The following is a 17,552-nucleotide window of genomic DNA, read 5'->3' as shown; positions in this document are numbered from 1 at the left end:
GAGGAAAGTGGTTTTGCCGTTAGTCAAACACCAAAATGTTTCTCAGAATATAGGATGAACACAATTCTCTTTGAGAGGATCACAGAACATTTAAAGTCCATGTGAAACATTGGAACAGATAAATGGCGCTTTGGGTTAACGCTTCATCTTGAGCAAATCCCAATCTGAACAGTTTAATATTCTGGACATTTTTGAAGGTGAATCACCATATTTAATTTTGACATTGACAAAAGTCATTGGATATTGGTGAAGATTCATGCAGCCTTGACCAGTGATTAATCTGTTGTTTTGGTTAATCTGGTTAAATGTGTTAGGATAAATGAGAGTAGTTCCAAACGATTTCTGCTGTTCAAACTAATGTTTTAGTTATGCTCTTAAAACTAGTGTAAAGGATACGAAAAGTGCAAATATTTTGAGATTCTAGGATGTAGGCCTTCAAGGTCTGAGGATTTGTCTGCCTTCAATCCCAATAGTTTGCTCCATAATTTAATCGATAGTGATGATAATTGCTGTAAGTTCGTACTTTTCCGTAACCTCTGCATTACCTTTTATATTGGTATGGTGTCCTCCATGATGAAAACTGAAGCAAGACATTGATTTAGTGACTCTGATTTCTGTGTTCCCTACTCAACGCCCAGTCTCAATCTACAAAAGGACCAATACTTATTTTAGCTATACTTCCTTTTATGTATCTACTTAGATGTAATCTTGTGCATTTTATGAAATTAGACTTTCCACCATGATTCCAGAAAAATGGTAAGCTTCCAATTATTGGGCTAGGTTAGCTGTAGCATTCAATGTCTACTTGTGGGTTCTCTAATAAGGAAGACATGGTCAAGCCAATCCATCATATTGTTCAAAGTGAGGTGTCATTGGAAACGATAACCAGATTAATGCCATTTACAAGTTTGCTGATGACATCACCATAATCAGCCCAATCTCAGATGGTGACAAAACAGATTACAGCTGGGAGGTGGAAGACCTGGAAAAATGGTGCACTGGAGAACAACCCAGCACTCAATGCCAGCAAAATCAAGGAACTCATTGACTTTTGGCAGTATGTTACTCATGCCTCCCTACACATTAACAGCAGAAGTCAAAGGAGTGTCAAGCTCCTGGGAGTGGTCATCCACAACATGCTTTCTTGCATTCTTCATGTGGAATCACTGGCTACATAGGCCCAACAATATCTCTTCTTCCTCAGGCAGCTGATGAAATTTGGCATGACTGCAAATACCCTTGCCAGATTTTACAGATGTGCCATCGAGAGCATTCTGTCTGGATGTATCACTTCCTGGTATGGCAATTGTACCATTCAAGATCGGAGACAGTTACAGAGAGTGGTGAACTCGGCCCGGACAATCACAAAGGCCAACCTCCCATCTATAAAATCCATCTACCAGGCCCACTGTCAAGGAAAGGCCGCCAGCATTCTCAAAGATCCATCCCACCCTGGCAATGTTTTTCTACAACTTCTACCACTGGGGAGAAGGTACAGAAGTCTGACACATGCACCAGCCGGTTTTGAAACAGTTTCTACCCTACTATTGTTAGAATACTGAATGGACTCTCAAACACTTAACATTTGCCTGTACCTGTGTTTTTGATTTTGCCGCTGTTTACCTGTTGGTTACTTATCTATGCTACTTAACTCTGATCTGCCTGTACTGCTTGCAAGACAAAGCGTTTCACTGTGCTTTGGTACACGTGTCAACTCGAATCAATCCAATTCAATTGGGGTGACAATTAGTAGATCAAATAACAAAGTGCAGAGTTCACAAATTGGACAGTTGTAAAAGGATAGGGGAGTTAGAAGCCATAAAGCAATTTCAGTGCATTAAGTAAACGTTGGTAATGATAAATAACCATAATCTTACCAAACCGTAGGGCAGCTCTCTCCTAAAAGAGATTACTGGTGGTGGTTTAACCTGAGGGTCATCACACCTCAGGTGAGAGTGGAGGTTGAGAAAGAGAATCCTTCAATTGTGACCTCAGTCAGCAAGGGAACTGAATCCAAACCGTTGACATCACTTTGCATGGCAAATCACCTGTCCAGACAATTGAGCTAACTGACCTCCAATGGAAGCAGTTAAAGAACAGACATGGCTTCTCTTCAATTGAACAGGAAGCCACTGGGGGAAATATGATAGAGTTCCAGCTAGGAGGTGATGAAAATGTGTTTGAGTTACATGCAGATGATTACTTGCAATGATATTATGGTGTAAATGTAAATTTTTTGTGATGGATAGAATATGGGTTTGGATTTTAACATGATCAGAATGCAGTTTGAGTGAGCTAAACAGAAGTTTCTGTCTTGCATATAAAACTGAATGAAGTTTTAAATATAGATCGACCCTTACTGAGTGTAACACTCCTAATTTTCTATTACAAATTTTACTGAGCCATGCAATACTGACAGTTTTTGTTGCACTGACATTCCAAAAAGCAAAGAACAAATTAATCCTCCAAAATAAAAATTTATTAATTTTGTAACAAGAACATTGTACTTCATACAACAGTGCATTACTTCACATTAAGCAACTTAGCACACTTGCAATAAAAAATTAAATCAGACAGTAGAACATCCCATAAATGAAAAATAGCATAGAGTGGCAGTCCAACATGAAGAGCCGAACTGATTTAAGCTTAATGAAGTGAAAATTACAGTCTGCACAACAGAGTCTGTGGAACAAAATAAATCTTCATTCTAAACATTTTTTCAGATTTATTTGAAGTCATGGTCATGACTTGTACCAAAACAAATACTCCTTACTACAGACATGAGGCTTAAGAAAATGTACCACCAATTTTTGTTAAAAAGCTAGGTATTGTGGTACTCATACTACTGTATTACAAAAACAGGGACATAAAAATGAAGTTGTATGCACACAGCACATGCAGTCACGTAATTTACAATTTTGTTGAACTAACAAATGGTGTAAAACTCAGTTTCACATGTATGAACCAAATGTGAAAACTGAATGCCAAGGCAACAGACGGCACGCAAACAGCACGTAAGGTACAGCTATATGTTAAGAAAATGTACAGCTCAATATTCACAATGTAAACAATATAATAATCACATTTAAAAAAACATATAAAAATGCCCTTTAAAAGTTGTTGAACTGCAGTGGTTTAAAAAACAAATTCCAACAGCAGGCTCCAGACTCATGACTCTGAGCATCAATGTGCTGTCTGGTCCTCCTAGCAGCTAATTTCACATCACGTTCCAGGCAAAATTCATTTGGTTATCGGTCTAATCTCTTCCTTTAATTTACAGTGGAAGTCATAATTAGACAAAAATATGGATATACAGCAGTACTAGGAGCTTGTTGGGATTACAGTTGGTACAAAAACAGTAAAAATTTCAAACACCCTGTCATTTAGCTATTTTTTGAAAGCAGTGATAAATTACATGATTTAGGGTTAGCACAGGTAAGAATCTTTAACAAGGACGTCAGAACCAAACTGACTCAACAACAGCCCATCAGTCAAAGTGATTGTGCAAATTTATCCCAACTGGCTGTATGTGCTACAGGTTGATAAGACATGAGCTAGGGTTCAGTACTCAGATGAAATGCAACTGCAAAACAGTGATGGAAAAAAAAATGACATTATCAATTCTACTTGAACAGTCTTTTGATTACAAAAGTGTGTAAGTGATAGTGGTTTACCCACTCCCCCAAATGGGAACTATGGACAACAGTGTACTCAGGGAACAGAAACATGAACAAAGATAAATTTAAACAAAAAAAATGAAGAAAAACATGTTATGCAGATTTCCAAAAACATAAATGCGGCTCTCTTGGTACAGAGCAAATACTGCTAGTTAAAGCTGGAACCCAAAATTTTATTTTGCTCTTTTACCATGATTTATACATGTTAATTCATTCTAAATATCTTGTTTTAGACAATATAGCTCTTCCAAAAACTAAATTCTCGAATGGATAGATTGGTACAATCGACTGAAATGATATTTCTGCTTAGTATGTTGTGCTAATTGCATCGCATCTGTTTATTAAAAAAGATAACTTATCCAGGTTATCCCAGTTAAACCTGAGAACACATTAATAATGGGTATAAGATGCAACCAGTATTCTGGAGAAAGTTCCATGCTTGTTGCTTAAAATCAGATAAATGTTTTAATGTACAGAATATGAACAGTGCTTACAGCTTTTATTACACAAAGTATAACTGTGCAACCTTTAGGTGGTACAGAACAACAAAAGGACTAGATGAAAATGCAGGAAAACATTGACAATTTATGTACATGGGAGAAAGTCATCATCACAAGAATATTACTGTTATCCTCAAGTTAGTTCCACAAGTCTCCAGTATAAATTCTAGCCTAGGTATCACAGTTCTAATCAGATGGAGCAGTATTCAATTATTCCTAGTAGAATGAATGTGTATTCATCCAAGGAAAATGCTGATATTCTTACAGTTGTAAAGAAACTGAAGTTATAAATGACATATTGCAATCAAGAGTTCCAGTTTAAAATAATTGTTTGCCTTATCAAATACACTCCTAGGTAGGGGAAAATATTGAACATTATATGTGGTATGAATGAAGATAGTAAATTTAGGTTCACCCATTCAACAAAATAAACACATTCAGACTAGCAATTTAGAAAACTAAAAATTGTTTTCTTTCTTTAAAAGGAGAAGTCACATTCAAAAATTAATCTCTATTAAGGTTAAGGATGAATTGCAATGGGACCAACAGATGGCACTTTAGGGGTAGAATACACAGGAATAATAAAGAAAAGGCAGAGAACAGTTATTATAAGGATTCCCCTGTGAATGGATTTGGAAGAATTTATCAAAAGCTCACTGCAGTGTTCAAGTAATAATTCAAGTATAATCCTGAATCTAGGATCTTGAAAGGAACACACAAACTAACAAAACAACATGTAAAGCCATTTCAGTGATGGAATATTAGAGAAATTCAGGAGGTCAAAAATTTTGCAGCCAGCAGTCTATATAGCCCTGCAAAGACAGGTGATCTTAAGTAAGTTTGAGGGTGATTAAGGAATAGTGCACATCTGAATTATTTTGCACACGGTGTTTCACTACAACACAGAATATACCCCAAAGGCTTAACAGCCATTTTGCAAGACTACACAATAGGGGGAAGAAATTCATAACGTCAATAGTTTCTCTCAGCAGGAAGCTTAGATTAAGGATGTAATGTATGATAGGAACGTTTGTTATTAACTAAGTAAAAGGTGACAATGACATTTGGAAATATAGTACAGAATTCATGACAAAGAGCTGGTTTTCCCTGATTTCAATTTAGAGGTATGTTAAACAACAGACTGGTTAATTTAATTGTAAGCTTGCTCCATAGTAGCTGATGTGCTCTTTTAAATAAGATCTTATGATTGAAGGGTTTAGTTTCACACAATGTTAAGTCAAAACCAATTATGGGAATAAAGAAAGCAAGAAAGAACAAACTAAAGAAGCCCAATGTCAGCATGCAATCAATTTAAAAAAATCCACTTTTAACAATATATAGAAAACAAATTGTAAAGTGCTTGTTCTATTGAAAAACACTTGCCTCTCATAAGGAAGCACAGCTTTTGGGCTTAGGGTCACATGGTGTTATATAAAGAATTGGTTGTGCGTTTTCTATCATTAACTGCTTTTAATCGCTTTAATGAATGATTTCTATGATGGTGCTGTCGAGGTGCTACAGCCATCAGTGGGGTAGGACAGGGTGCATCGGTGTCATAACGGAAGGAAGATTTTATCTGTGGAAGGTTCTCTTCTGTACTTGCCAGTGGACATTCTTGGGTTGATTCAACTGCTTTGGCATATTGTATTAAGGGCTTCCCCACAGGCTTGCTTTGTGCAATACTTTCTGATGCTTTAAGTTGTTCTGCAAAACATACTGTGGATTGAGGATCTTGAAAAAGAGAAATGGAAACACATTTCTTTTTACTGGGCTCATCTTTCACAGCACATTCAGTTCTATATTCACTTGTACTTTGCGCTGTCCATGGTGTACGCTGGATAGAGTCAAGAAACGCTTGGTAAGTTTTAGAACTATCCAACCCCTTTTTAAATAAATCATTCCTTGAAAGCTCCAGGTAACCCAGCTTAGCAATGGATGCGGAACGTTTAATCTGTGATGGAGTTGTGAGACCTGCTTGCCTTATTTTAGCTTCAATTTCCTTTGACTGTTGCTTACTCATCCCCAACGTACAACTTGGATATCCTGTACTGTCATTGCTGGGGCTATGGCTGAGATCATGGGAACATTTTTCAAATCTTGACATCTCTTGCATTTCCCGGACACTTTCATCAAATCTGCTGAAACTCAACTTTAAATCCTCGTGACTCAGAGTAATGCATCCATCACCTCTTTTCAAAGATTCAATTTTTGTGTCAACTTCCTGAAGCCCCGAATATTCCTTATCAAGAATCTCTGCATCAGTATCGGTACTGGACTCCGTGATGCCTTCCAGGTGAAGTACATGCGTTTGATTCTCTAAGCCCTTTAGTGGTAAATGGGTTGCACCACTAACAAATAAAGCAATTTCATAGTCAGAGAAGCTGTCAACTGCATCACCCGGAGGACTACCAGATTCAAAGGTCATTTCTTCAACTTCTTTGTTGTCAGTTTCAGTCAAACTCTCAGTATCCAAAGATGATAATAGTGGTGACTGACATGGAAATTCGGTTGTTTTTACTTCTATATTTTTTAGATCATCTGCAGATTGTAGTGTGGCCATATTTTCCTTTCCCAGAGATTCGACTTCAACGATGTTCTCTTCTCCCGTCGAGCAAATATCACTGTCTTCTTGAGATGGTGGTTTAAATACATGGGTGTACTCAATTATTTCAACTTTCTTTGGAAGTTGGGTATATGAATCCAGTTCCTTGGAATGGATTTTCTCAAGTTCCAGAGTGCTCAAAGAGCCAGGTTCAGCTTGTTCCAATTCCAGTCTTGATTCTAATGGATGTTCTATCATTTGTGACTGCAAGTCTGAGACCAATTCTTGATTCTGAGATACACTAAGCTCAAGTAATAAATTTGGGTCATCATCAGCGCTTTCTTTTCTTTTACCCTTGAACAAAGATAACTCAGGAACAATAGCTTCACTCTTATTTGTCACCACAAATTCACTAGCCACAGCTCCATCAATTCTGGAATTTTTACGGATTGGCAATGCTACCAATGATTGATGTTCTTGCCCTTGTTTTAATCGTTCTTCAAACTCCTGTGTTGCACGTTTTACTGAGCCAGGACACCACTTTGGCACCTGTTTTGGATGAATCCTTCCATCCTGTGCAGACTCTTTAATGACTGTCTCCTGGCATTCCTCATAGGTCTTGGCTGTTAAATGCATGTCATGACATACATCGTCTTTAGCTTCGGACAAGTCAGTGGCATTTTTAGAATCATTTTCAGCAACTAAAGAATCATTTTTGCAAAGTTTTTTTGCAGTGGTGTTGCTTTCAGAAAGCCAGTGGAAATCTGCTGGTAGCTCATGAACTGTGTTCCTCTTTGGTGTTTGGATCTGGTTATTGGCGACACTTTCCATTTTGCTTTGGCACACGCCAGAACTCTGGTTGGACTCTATTCCTGTCACTATTTCTTTCACAGAAATGACATTTAAAGACTGCGATCTTGTTAAGGAAGACTTCTTGTGGAACAATTTTGGTACTAGATTTTCCTGTGGAAAACAGAAAACAAAATGAGCTCAACATATATAACTTATATGATCGCTGCAGAAGTGAACAAATTCCCAGAGAAAGTAAATACTTGATTATAAGGGGAAAGATTAATTCAAGACTTGTACACTTTAATCACAAGATTTACATTATTTACATAATTAGAGATGGAAGCCAAAAAAGCTTAAGTAAAAAAATTCCATCTGAAAATCTCATGATCCTTTCATTGTACTAGCCATGAACACTGTAAACCTTATTTAAAATGGGAACAGAACACATCTTTACTTCTCCCAAACACTCCTTAGTTTTAAAACAAAAATGGAAGTTGATGGAAAAGCTCAGTAGGTTTGTCAGCACCTGTGAAGAGTTAATGTTTCAGGTCCAATGATACTTCCTCAGTTCTGAAATGTTACCTCTGATTTCTCTGCACAGATGCAGTCAGGCCTACTGAGCTTTTCCAGCAACTTCTTATTTTGATTTCTGATTTATAGCATCCACAGCTCTTTCAGTTTTTACTCTTCAGTTTTACATAGGAGAAAACTGATCAGTACAAAGCACAAAAGAATGAGTTTCATTAATGTGTGGTACATACCAGTTCCTATTAATGTTAAGTTACTTAGTAATACAGAACTTGAACATGGGTTTTAAAAAAAGACACGTTTTTATAATTTTTTTGTTTTGCACTCATCAGAACAGTTGGAAGATTATCAAATTGCAAAGGGAACGGCAATTTATACCCCATGACAAAGCAGCACTGATTGATTGGTTGAGGCATTGTCACAAAGAATGCATGAAGGATGGCAGCTCAGCAGCTCTTCTCAGGAATTCTCTTTGGAAATTGGACATTCCTGCACTTCTGTACTTATGAGTGTAAGATAAAAAGCCTTAAGAGCATTTCTCTTTTTTCAACAATACATTAGTGTCTATTAATTTATTTTGAAAGCCATATTTGTGTGCTCAAGGCAAGATATCAGAGGGCTAATGCACGAAGCAATTTTCCACAGTTACAATCAACAAAGCAATGCTAACCACTCAAATGTCTGCACCTGGAAGACAGTTTTTAAAAAAACTCATTCTTTACTCACTGTCTCCAATGTTTCAATTATCAACTCTTATAAAATTGTCAACTGTATCAGTGTTGTATATTTTCATTTCTCAAATTTTTGCACTCATGATTTACAGCAAGGTGCGCTAAATGGAGTAGAATTTTCTTCTGGACTTTTAAGTGATAAAAATTGGAATATACATTGCCACATTTATGAAATTGATGTAGGCCGAGAGAGAAGGATATTTACAATTCTTTGCTCTGGAATGGTATTTCCAGGTAACCATACTCTAGCCCAACATCAACTTCCAACATATTTGAAACAGAATGACTAAGTCAAAACTTAAAAATATAATACAAGACACAGACACATTTAACAGAAAAGATAATGCTTATAATAACCAACTTAGTTCATTGAAATGAAACATTACATTTTCATAAAATAATTAAAATGTTTTAACTTTATGCTAAATGTTATTGGACCTTTTGTGGCTTAATTAACAAAAAAAGTTAACATTTTTACCTTATTAGATTTTACATCATCATCTACACATTTATCTTTTATGTGAGCCGGGTTATCCAACGAAGTGTCCCCCTGACCATTTGCAATCTGTTCTTTCTCGAGGGTTTCCTGTGCAGCCACTTTTGTGGCACAATACTTCCCGCCACCAAACTCCTCTGTTTTTAAATGTGATTGGGCTCGAGCCCCATTCTCCTGCGAAAGCTCAATGAATTTTTCTCTGGCACTGAAGAAGTCAATTCGATCGGTACTTAAACTGCAAATTTCAGCGTTTACATTTGATGGTGAGACAGAGGAAGTTAGTTCCGGTGAGGCTTTACGATCCTCTGGCAGAGGTGCAGTTTCAAGCAATGGTACTGAAATATTATTCGATTTTAAATTAACATCTTTCTCTGATTCACCTGCTTCCAAATCAGTCAACACCATGGAATGGTTAGGTGAAGGAGAAAGTCCATTCTGTGATAAAACCTCTGGTGATTTGTCAGATTGGGAGTCTTGGAGAGGGAGAATATCTGAGCTGGAATCTGCTAGTAACCTCGTGGTGATACTATCAGTGACCTCCAGTCCTGACAGTACTGAAGAAGAGATGTTTGTGTTCAACTCATCGGGGTTATGTTTTAAAGATATTTCATATTCTGTATCAATTCCAAAATCTAACTCATTTTTTCCTTCTTGGACTCCAGGCAAACTCGATTCTAGGACATTTGAGAACTGGGACTGACACAGATGCTCAGTAAGTAGATCAGTTGGCATTTCTGTAGTGGAAGTACTGTCCCTTCTGTTTAAGTCAACTGTAGATTTACTAATACGCTCACGGTGATCTGAAAGGTCGCTATCTGAATGTGATCGCCACAGCTTATTGTGCCGCTGCTTGCTGCATTAAGAAACAAAGAGAAATAGAATAAATAAAAGTACTTTGCCCATAGTAAAAATGTTCCAGGCATCATACAGTATGTGGTGATGAACGCAGTGAAACAACTGAAACATTCCACAAGTATTTTTCAGATGCAATCACTGTTATGCAGACATCAAGTACAGCTGTCACTTCTTTCTCAGACACATCCCAACCAATAGCTTCTTGGAAATGTCAAATATTAACCTACAATATTGACTAGGAAGCGTTTAGTCTCTTGTTATTAATACAGTCTTCATTTCAGGTAAAAAATCCCTAAATAGAAAAAAAGTGATCTATTTTTAGTGTACAACTATCTCAATATTAAGGAAGAGGGTCAATTTCTCATTTGTTACTTGAAACACATCACTACCAATAAGTCTGGCACTTCACTAAAATGGAGTGAGCATCAGTCTAGATCGCACAATCAAGTCTTATAAGGAGGGTTTGTATTTACAATCTTCCAATTCAATTTCAAGTAAGGGATTCAGGTTAAGTCGATAACGGAGTAAAAGGAAAATGCTCCAAGAATGAAAAGTATAAGTAAACCCCATCATCTGGAAACTTCTTCCTTGGGTGAGCGTAAATGATCATATAATCTGTGGCAGCCAGACAGGCTGACTTCTTACTAGAATTAGAATCAATATAATGGTTTCCCTCCATTGCCTGTCATCAGTTTTCTACTTCAATGGCAGAAATTGCAAAAGTAGGAGAAGAGCACAGGCAAAATTTCAACTTGTTTCAAAGTGAGAAAACAAAACCAAAGCAACTAAATGAAGAGGCTTATTTGAAAAAAAATAAAGACACCGACTCTTCAAATCTGCTTTTGAAAATTGTAGTATTTGCACAAACTTCTGCAGGATGAAGAGACTAATTTATTGTTTTGCAAGTTTCAGTGGAAAACTGAAAGGATCCAAAGAGTTTCTAATGCACTATTAAGCATTGACTTCTTTACACAGAGTACCGGTTGATGTAAAGAAAATAAAGAACCAGATCATCCATACAAGTCCCGCATCTGTAGATGGAAAGATGTAAATATGTTATATTAACCCCAAAACAACTGTTTTTGGGCACACTTTTTTGTATATATATATATATATATTAACGTAGTCACATAACAATGAAGATGGTCATCTCATTTATGTCCAAGATGACAGGACTGCATGATGTTCTAATGACAACACTCCATGGTTTACAGCATAAAGTTATATTATACCCAAAGTCTCTTTATAGCCAATGGATTGTTTTCCCTACATTGGTGAGAGTTAAAATACCCAATAGGCAAGTATTTTTCCATAAACAATATTATTGATTTATTACAAAAACAAAATTCACTCAAAAGATGCAGAATTAGATAACAATTTATAATATGAAAATGTAAATGTTCACCCATTTCCTCCCATCAACTCCAAAATGAACACGCAAGAAGAACAGAGGAACATCACCGACACAATGTATTAAAAAAGGTACCCAATGAACACAGTCCACTGTTTTCTCAACAACAACCTCAAACAAGCAGACAAAACACATCCAGAAACCCTAGCCACTCTCCCCTACATCAAAGGCATCTCAGAAATGACTCTCCACCTCTTGGCATCATGGGTGCCCACAAACCCACCAACACACTAAAACAGCAGCTAATGAACATAAAAGACCCCACGCAGACAAGAAAAACAAATGTCATTTACAAAATACCTTGCAAACACTACACTAGACAAACAGGCAGAAAACTAGCTACCCGGATACATGAACATCAACGAGCCACAAAAGGACTTGACCCACTCTCACTAGTATCCTCAAACACATGAGGAAGGACACCACTTCGACTGGGACAACACATCCATCCTAGGACGAGCCAAACAGGAGACACACAAGAGAATCACCAGAAGCAGAGCATTCCAACGGGAACTGTATCAACAAACATTGACTTGGACCCGATTTATCACCGTCTGAGGACAAGAACAGGGAAATGACATCACCAACCCAAGGAAACCTAAACACACAAATAGAAAGCAGGACATAATATCAGTGCTTCACCAAAGGCTCACTGATGATGCGACGTGGTATGGTGACAAAACAACTGAAAATGAACCTTCCAGCTGAGCGAGCAAACTTACATCCACAAACACACACTTCACAGAGGAAAATGGATTGCTTGTAGAAATTTAACTTGAAAATATCATTCTATTCTGGCCAATACCAATTATTCTTGAAAGAAGGTTAGAAAAATGTGGAATGTTCTCATATCTATTGATCAGTGTTCTTGACCACATGGAGAAAGCGAGGACTGCAGATGCTGGAGATCAGAGTCAAGTGTATGGTGTTGGAAAAACACAGCAGGTCATGCAGTATCTAAGGAGCATGAGAATCGACATTGGTGGAAGCTGGTACAATTGCAACATTTTAAAGGCATTTGGATGGGTATATGAATAGGAAGGGTTGAGGAATACAGGCCAAGTGCTGGCAAAATATACTAGATTAGGTTGGGACAACTTCCTGGCATGAACAAGTTGGACCAAAGGGTCTGTTTCCGTGCCGTACATCTCTATGACTCTATGATCCTTCAAGCTCAAGTCCACAACATTTATGAAATATGAACCATGTTCATAACCATGTATAAAAACTCAGAGATCAGAGTCACACAGATGTGCAGCACAGACACAAACCCTTTAGTCCAACTCATCCATGCTGAACAGATATCCCAACTAATCTAGTCCCAGTTGCCAGCACTTGACCCATATCCCTCTATGGGAAACTAGAATAAGATCACTTGCCTCTATTGCTGACCCAGAAAAAAACACACACATTGAAAAAGCTATTTACCTTGTGCAGCAGGCAGCTTTCACCACTTTTACACAGTCAGGTTTCCTCATGCCCCAATAATCACCCAACGCACTTCAGATACCTAATTTAAATATGTAAATGAAATGCCCCACCACTTCAATGCAACAAACAGTAATGCTCTGCTTTCCACCATTGTAAATAAAAAAACAATTGGTGCATAAGTGAGGTGTTGGAGGTGCTTTTCCTAAACTGGACTCTAATCACTGTGCCCCCATAATTTCATAACCTCTGCTTTCTCATCAGGGGCCAATGTATTCAGAGCGGAATCTGAATTATTTTAAGTAGACAATAGCTCAACCATCCAAGTACAAACTCCCTGATACTACCATTTAAGAACTAAGTTCTGCATAAATGGGAAAGTTTAAACAGAAACAAACTGAAGCATGGGTAAATCAAATGATAAACATCAGTCCAATACCACACCTATCATATTACATGAGTAGTGAAAAGAACACTTGCTTAGATTATAAATGATCTGAGTGTCATTTTATTTATCTCCAGTTTGAGTATGACAGAACAGAAATTTCTTTGTAACAAGTCCAAAGATATGCAGGCCAGGTGAATGGGCCATGCTAAATTGCCCATAGTGTTAGGTACATTAGTCAGAGGGAAATGAGACTGGGTGGGTTACTCTTCGGAGGGTCAGTGTGGACTTGTTGGGCCAAAGGGCCTGTCTCTAATCTAATCTAAATTCTGACTTTTAACAATAATAACATTCCAGTATACACTAGCAAATAATGCTTTGCAGAGAACTAAAAGCTACAATTGTTGTTGATATCGATAAATGAAGCTGAAAACACAAAATATATTGCTCAAAAATACAAAGTCCTGTTTGGTATTTTCTCAGTTGCACTGTTATACGGTTATGGCCACTGTTATAAGTCAGTCAAATTAAAACCCAAATGGCAAAGTAAGTATTACAGCCCTACTCAGTGAAGCTGTTTGCATCAGTATCATGTTACCTGTTATACAATAATGTCTATTTTTAGATATGAAATGACATTTGTGTACTGGGTGCAAGTTGATTCAAGTACTTAGAAGGGGAGCAAAGTTCAGTGGGTTGTAACCTAATAGATTAAACACAAGTTTACCCTGTGATGGTGCAAAATAGTTAACATTCTTCTGGAATGGCTTGTGATGCTTATGCACAAACAAAAACATCTCAACAATAAAGTAAAACAATCTTTTGGATTCCTCTTACCTGGTCATAAAACGCAAATCAAAATTTAAGTAAGAAATGAAACCAGCAAAAGCACACAAAATTACAACCAAGAAAGGTACATCAGTAAACATAGCCAGTTATTCTAATCCATATATAAACACAATTAAACGCAATTTTTTCACCCTTCTAAACTTACATTCAGCTTAATTCCAGAAACTGAAACTAAATTCAAGCACAGATATCTCTGTGCTTTGCCACTATTTAGTCTTCAGCCATCATAACTCACTTCCAAAAGCTCTTTACTTAAGCTGTCTCTCCCACCTTTCACAACGCCTTAATATTTGACATTTCAATTAATATCTTTAAAACTATCCTTTCCAACCACTTTCTTAGTTCCAACCACTTTCCAATCATAAGTCCCCCTTTTGCAGGTTGAGAGAAGCATTTTGGGATGGTCAACAAAGACAAAGAAATATGTTTGTTATATTTTAAGTAACTTTCCAATATCCATCGAACCCACATGATTGCAAAATATGTTTGCAGAAGACCAAGAAACTAAGGCATGCACAGCTAGAAATTTCCTCAGGATAATCAAACCCTCAAAATATTATTTTACTGCAGCATGATCATTCGTTCTTTGCTGTATTTTTCAGTGAGAATAAATTAAATTCTTCTAGACCAACTGGATCAAAGACTAGTAACTATAAACTCCACATCCCAAAAGAAAATTATATTTTCACTTATTTCTTCTTGGTTGATTTATCCAGTTTGACATTTACAGCATGGGTGGCTTAAAAACAGGATGATAGGTAATTATAGGTTATTGATGAATTAAGTCAGAATACTACAGGTATTTGTAGCTTATATTTACATTCATATAAGCAGTAATTTAAGCATTCTAAGAAAGTGGAAAGTTTCCGTGGAAACCAATGGAAGCCAAAAAACCTCGACTTCCTGCTTTAGGCTTCTTTTACACATAAGCATCATTATTGGTCCCATTCAAACCCTCTAAAGCATGTTATCCCAAATATAGGAGTGCATTTTGTATTTTAACAACAATGACACTAAAACTCATCACGAGTGCTGTTCAGGTTAGATCTCACGGAATACAGGGAGAACTAGCCATTTGGATACAGAACTAGCTCAAAGGAAGAAGACAGAGGGTGGTGGTGGAGGGTTGTTTTTCAGACTGGAGGCCAATGACCAGTGGAATGCCACATGAATTGGCACTGGGCCTTCTACTTTTGTCATTTACATAAATGATTTGGATGCGAGCATAAGAGGTACACTGAGTAAGTTTGCAGATGACACCAAAATTGGAGGTGTAGTGGACAGCGAAGAAGGTTACCTCATTGTAACAGGATCTTGATCAGATGGGCCAATGGGCTGAGAAGTGGCAGATGGATTTTAATTCAGATAAATGCAAGATGCTGCATTTTGGGAAAGCAAATCTTAGCTGGACTTGTACACTTAATGGTAAGGTCCTAGGGAGTGTTGCTGAACAAAGAGACCTTGGAGTGCAGGTTCATATCTCCTTGAAAGTGGAGTCGCAGGTAGATAGCATAGTGAAGGTGGCGTATAGTATGCTTTCCTTTATTGGTCAGAGTATTGAGTACAGGAGTTGGGAGGTCATGTTGTAGCTGTACAGGACATTGGTTAGGCTACTGTTGGAATATTGTGTACAATTCTGGTCTCCTTCCTATCAGAAAGATGTTGTGAAACTTGAAAGGGTTCAGAAAAGATTTACAAGGATGTCACCAGGGTTGGAGGATTTGACAATAGACAATAGGTGCAGGAGTAGGCCATTCTGCCCTTCGAGCCTGCACCACCATTCATTATGATCATGGCCGATCATCCTCAATCAGTATCCTGTTCCTGTCTTACCTCCATAACCCTTGATTCCACTATCCTTGAGAGCTCTATCCAACTCTTTCTTAAACGAATCCAGAGAATGGGCCTCCACTGCCTTCTGGGGCAGAGCATTCCACATACCCACCACTCTCTGGGTGAAGAAGTTTCTCCTCATCTCTGTCCTAAATGGCCTTCCCCTTATTTTTAAGCTGTGTCCTCTGGTTCAGAACTCACCCATCAGCAGACACATGTTTCCTGCCTCCAGAGTGTCCAATCCTTTAATAATCTTATACGTCTCAATCAGATCCTCTCTCAGTCTTCTAAACTCAAGGGTATACAAGCCCAGTAGCTCCAATCTTTCAACATAAGATAGTCCAGCCATTCCAAGAGTTGACCTCGTGAACCTACGTTGCACTCCCTCAATAGCCAGAATGTCTTTCCTCAAATTTGGAGACCAGAACTGCACACAATATTCCAGGTGCGGTCTCACTAGGGCCCTGTATAGCTGAGAAGAACCTCTTTGCTCCTATACTCAATCCCTTTTGTTATATAGGCCAGCGAGCTATTAGCTCTCTTCACTACTTGCAAGCTTGCCTTCATTGACTGGTGTACAAGAACACCCAGATCTCTTTGTACTGCCCCTTTACCTAACTTGACTCCATTTCAGATATTAGTCTGCCTTGCTGTTCTTGCCACCAAAGTGGATAACCATACATTTATCCACATTAAACTGCATCTGCCATGTATCTGTCCACTCACCTAACTTGTCCAGGTCACCCTTTAATCTCCTAACAGCCTCCTCACATTTCACCCTGCCACCCAGCTTTGTATCATTAGCAAATTTGCTAATTTTACTATTAATACCATCTTTGATATCATTAATATATATTGTAAAAAGCTGCGGTCCCAGCACTGATCCCTGCGGTACCCCACTGGTCACCGCCTGCCATCCCGAAAGGGAATCATTTATCACTACTCTTTGTTTCCTGTCAGCCAATCAATTTTCAATCCATGTCAGTACTTTGCCCCCAATACCATGCGCCCTAATTTTGCTCACTAACCTCCTATGTTGAACTTTATCAAAGGCTTTCTGAAAGTCCAGGTACACTACATCCACTGGATCTCCCTTGTCCATCTTCAGAGTTACATCCTCAAAAAATTCCAGAAGATTAGTCAAGCATGATTTCCCCTTCATAAATCCATGCTGACTCTGACCTATCCTGTTACTGCTATCCAGATGTGTCGTAATTTTATCCTTTATAACTGACTCCAGCATCTTTCCCACCACGGAGGTCAGACTAACTGGTCTATAATTTCCTGCTTTCTCTCTTGCTCCTTTCTTAAAAAGTGGCACAACATTAGCCAACCTCCAATCCGCAAAAACTGATCCTGAATCTATTAAACTCTGGAAAATAATCACCAATACATCCATGATTTCTAGAGCCACCTCCTTCAGTACCCTGAGATGTAGACCATCAGGTCCCAGGGACTTATCAGCCTTCAGACCTAACAGTCTCTCCAACACCAATTCCGAGCAAATATAAATTCCCTTCAGTTC

The 17,552-nt window shown here is 37.9% G+C and overlaps 1 protein-coding gene across 3 annotated transcripts in view; it reads right to left on the bottom strand.

Moving 5' to 3' along the window:
- Positions 1–2,457: 2,457 nt before the first annotated feature.
- ssh2a (slingshot protein phosphatase 2a) overlaps positions 2,458–17,552 on the bottom strand; it is a 168,306-nt gene continuing 153,211 nt past the window's right edge. For all 3 annotated transcript variants that reach the window (XM_072589735.1, XM_072589734.1, XM_072589733.1), the window contains 2 exons: positions 9,249–10,119; positions 2,458–7,682 (listed from right to left, as the gene is read on the bottom strand). In XM_072589735.1, the coding sequence (XP_072445836.1) occupies positions 5,595–7,682; positions 9,249–10,119 (2,959 nt within the window). In that variant the 3' untranslated portion in view covers positions 2,458–5,594. The remainder of the gene's footprint in view (positions 7,683–9,248; positions 10,120–17,552) is intronic.

This window comes from Chiloscyllium punctatum, chromosome 19, assembly GCF_047496795.1.
Source record: "Chiloscyllium punctatum isolate Juve2018m chromosome 19, sChiPun1.3, whole genome shotgun sequence".
Taxonomy (NCBI): domain Eukaryota; kingdom Metazoa; phylum Chordata; class Chondrichthyes; order Orectolobiformes; family Hemiscylliidae; genus Chiloscyllium; species Chiloscyllium punctatum.
Note: the sequence above shows the minus strand (reverse complement) of the source record. Positions and strands in the feature narration are given on the sequence as shown.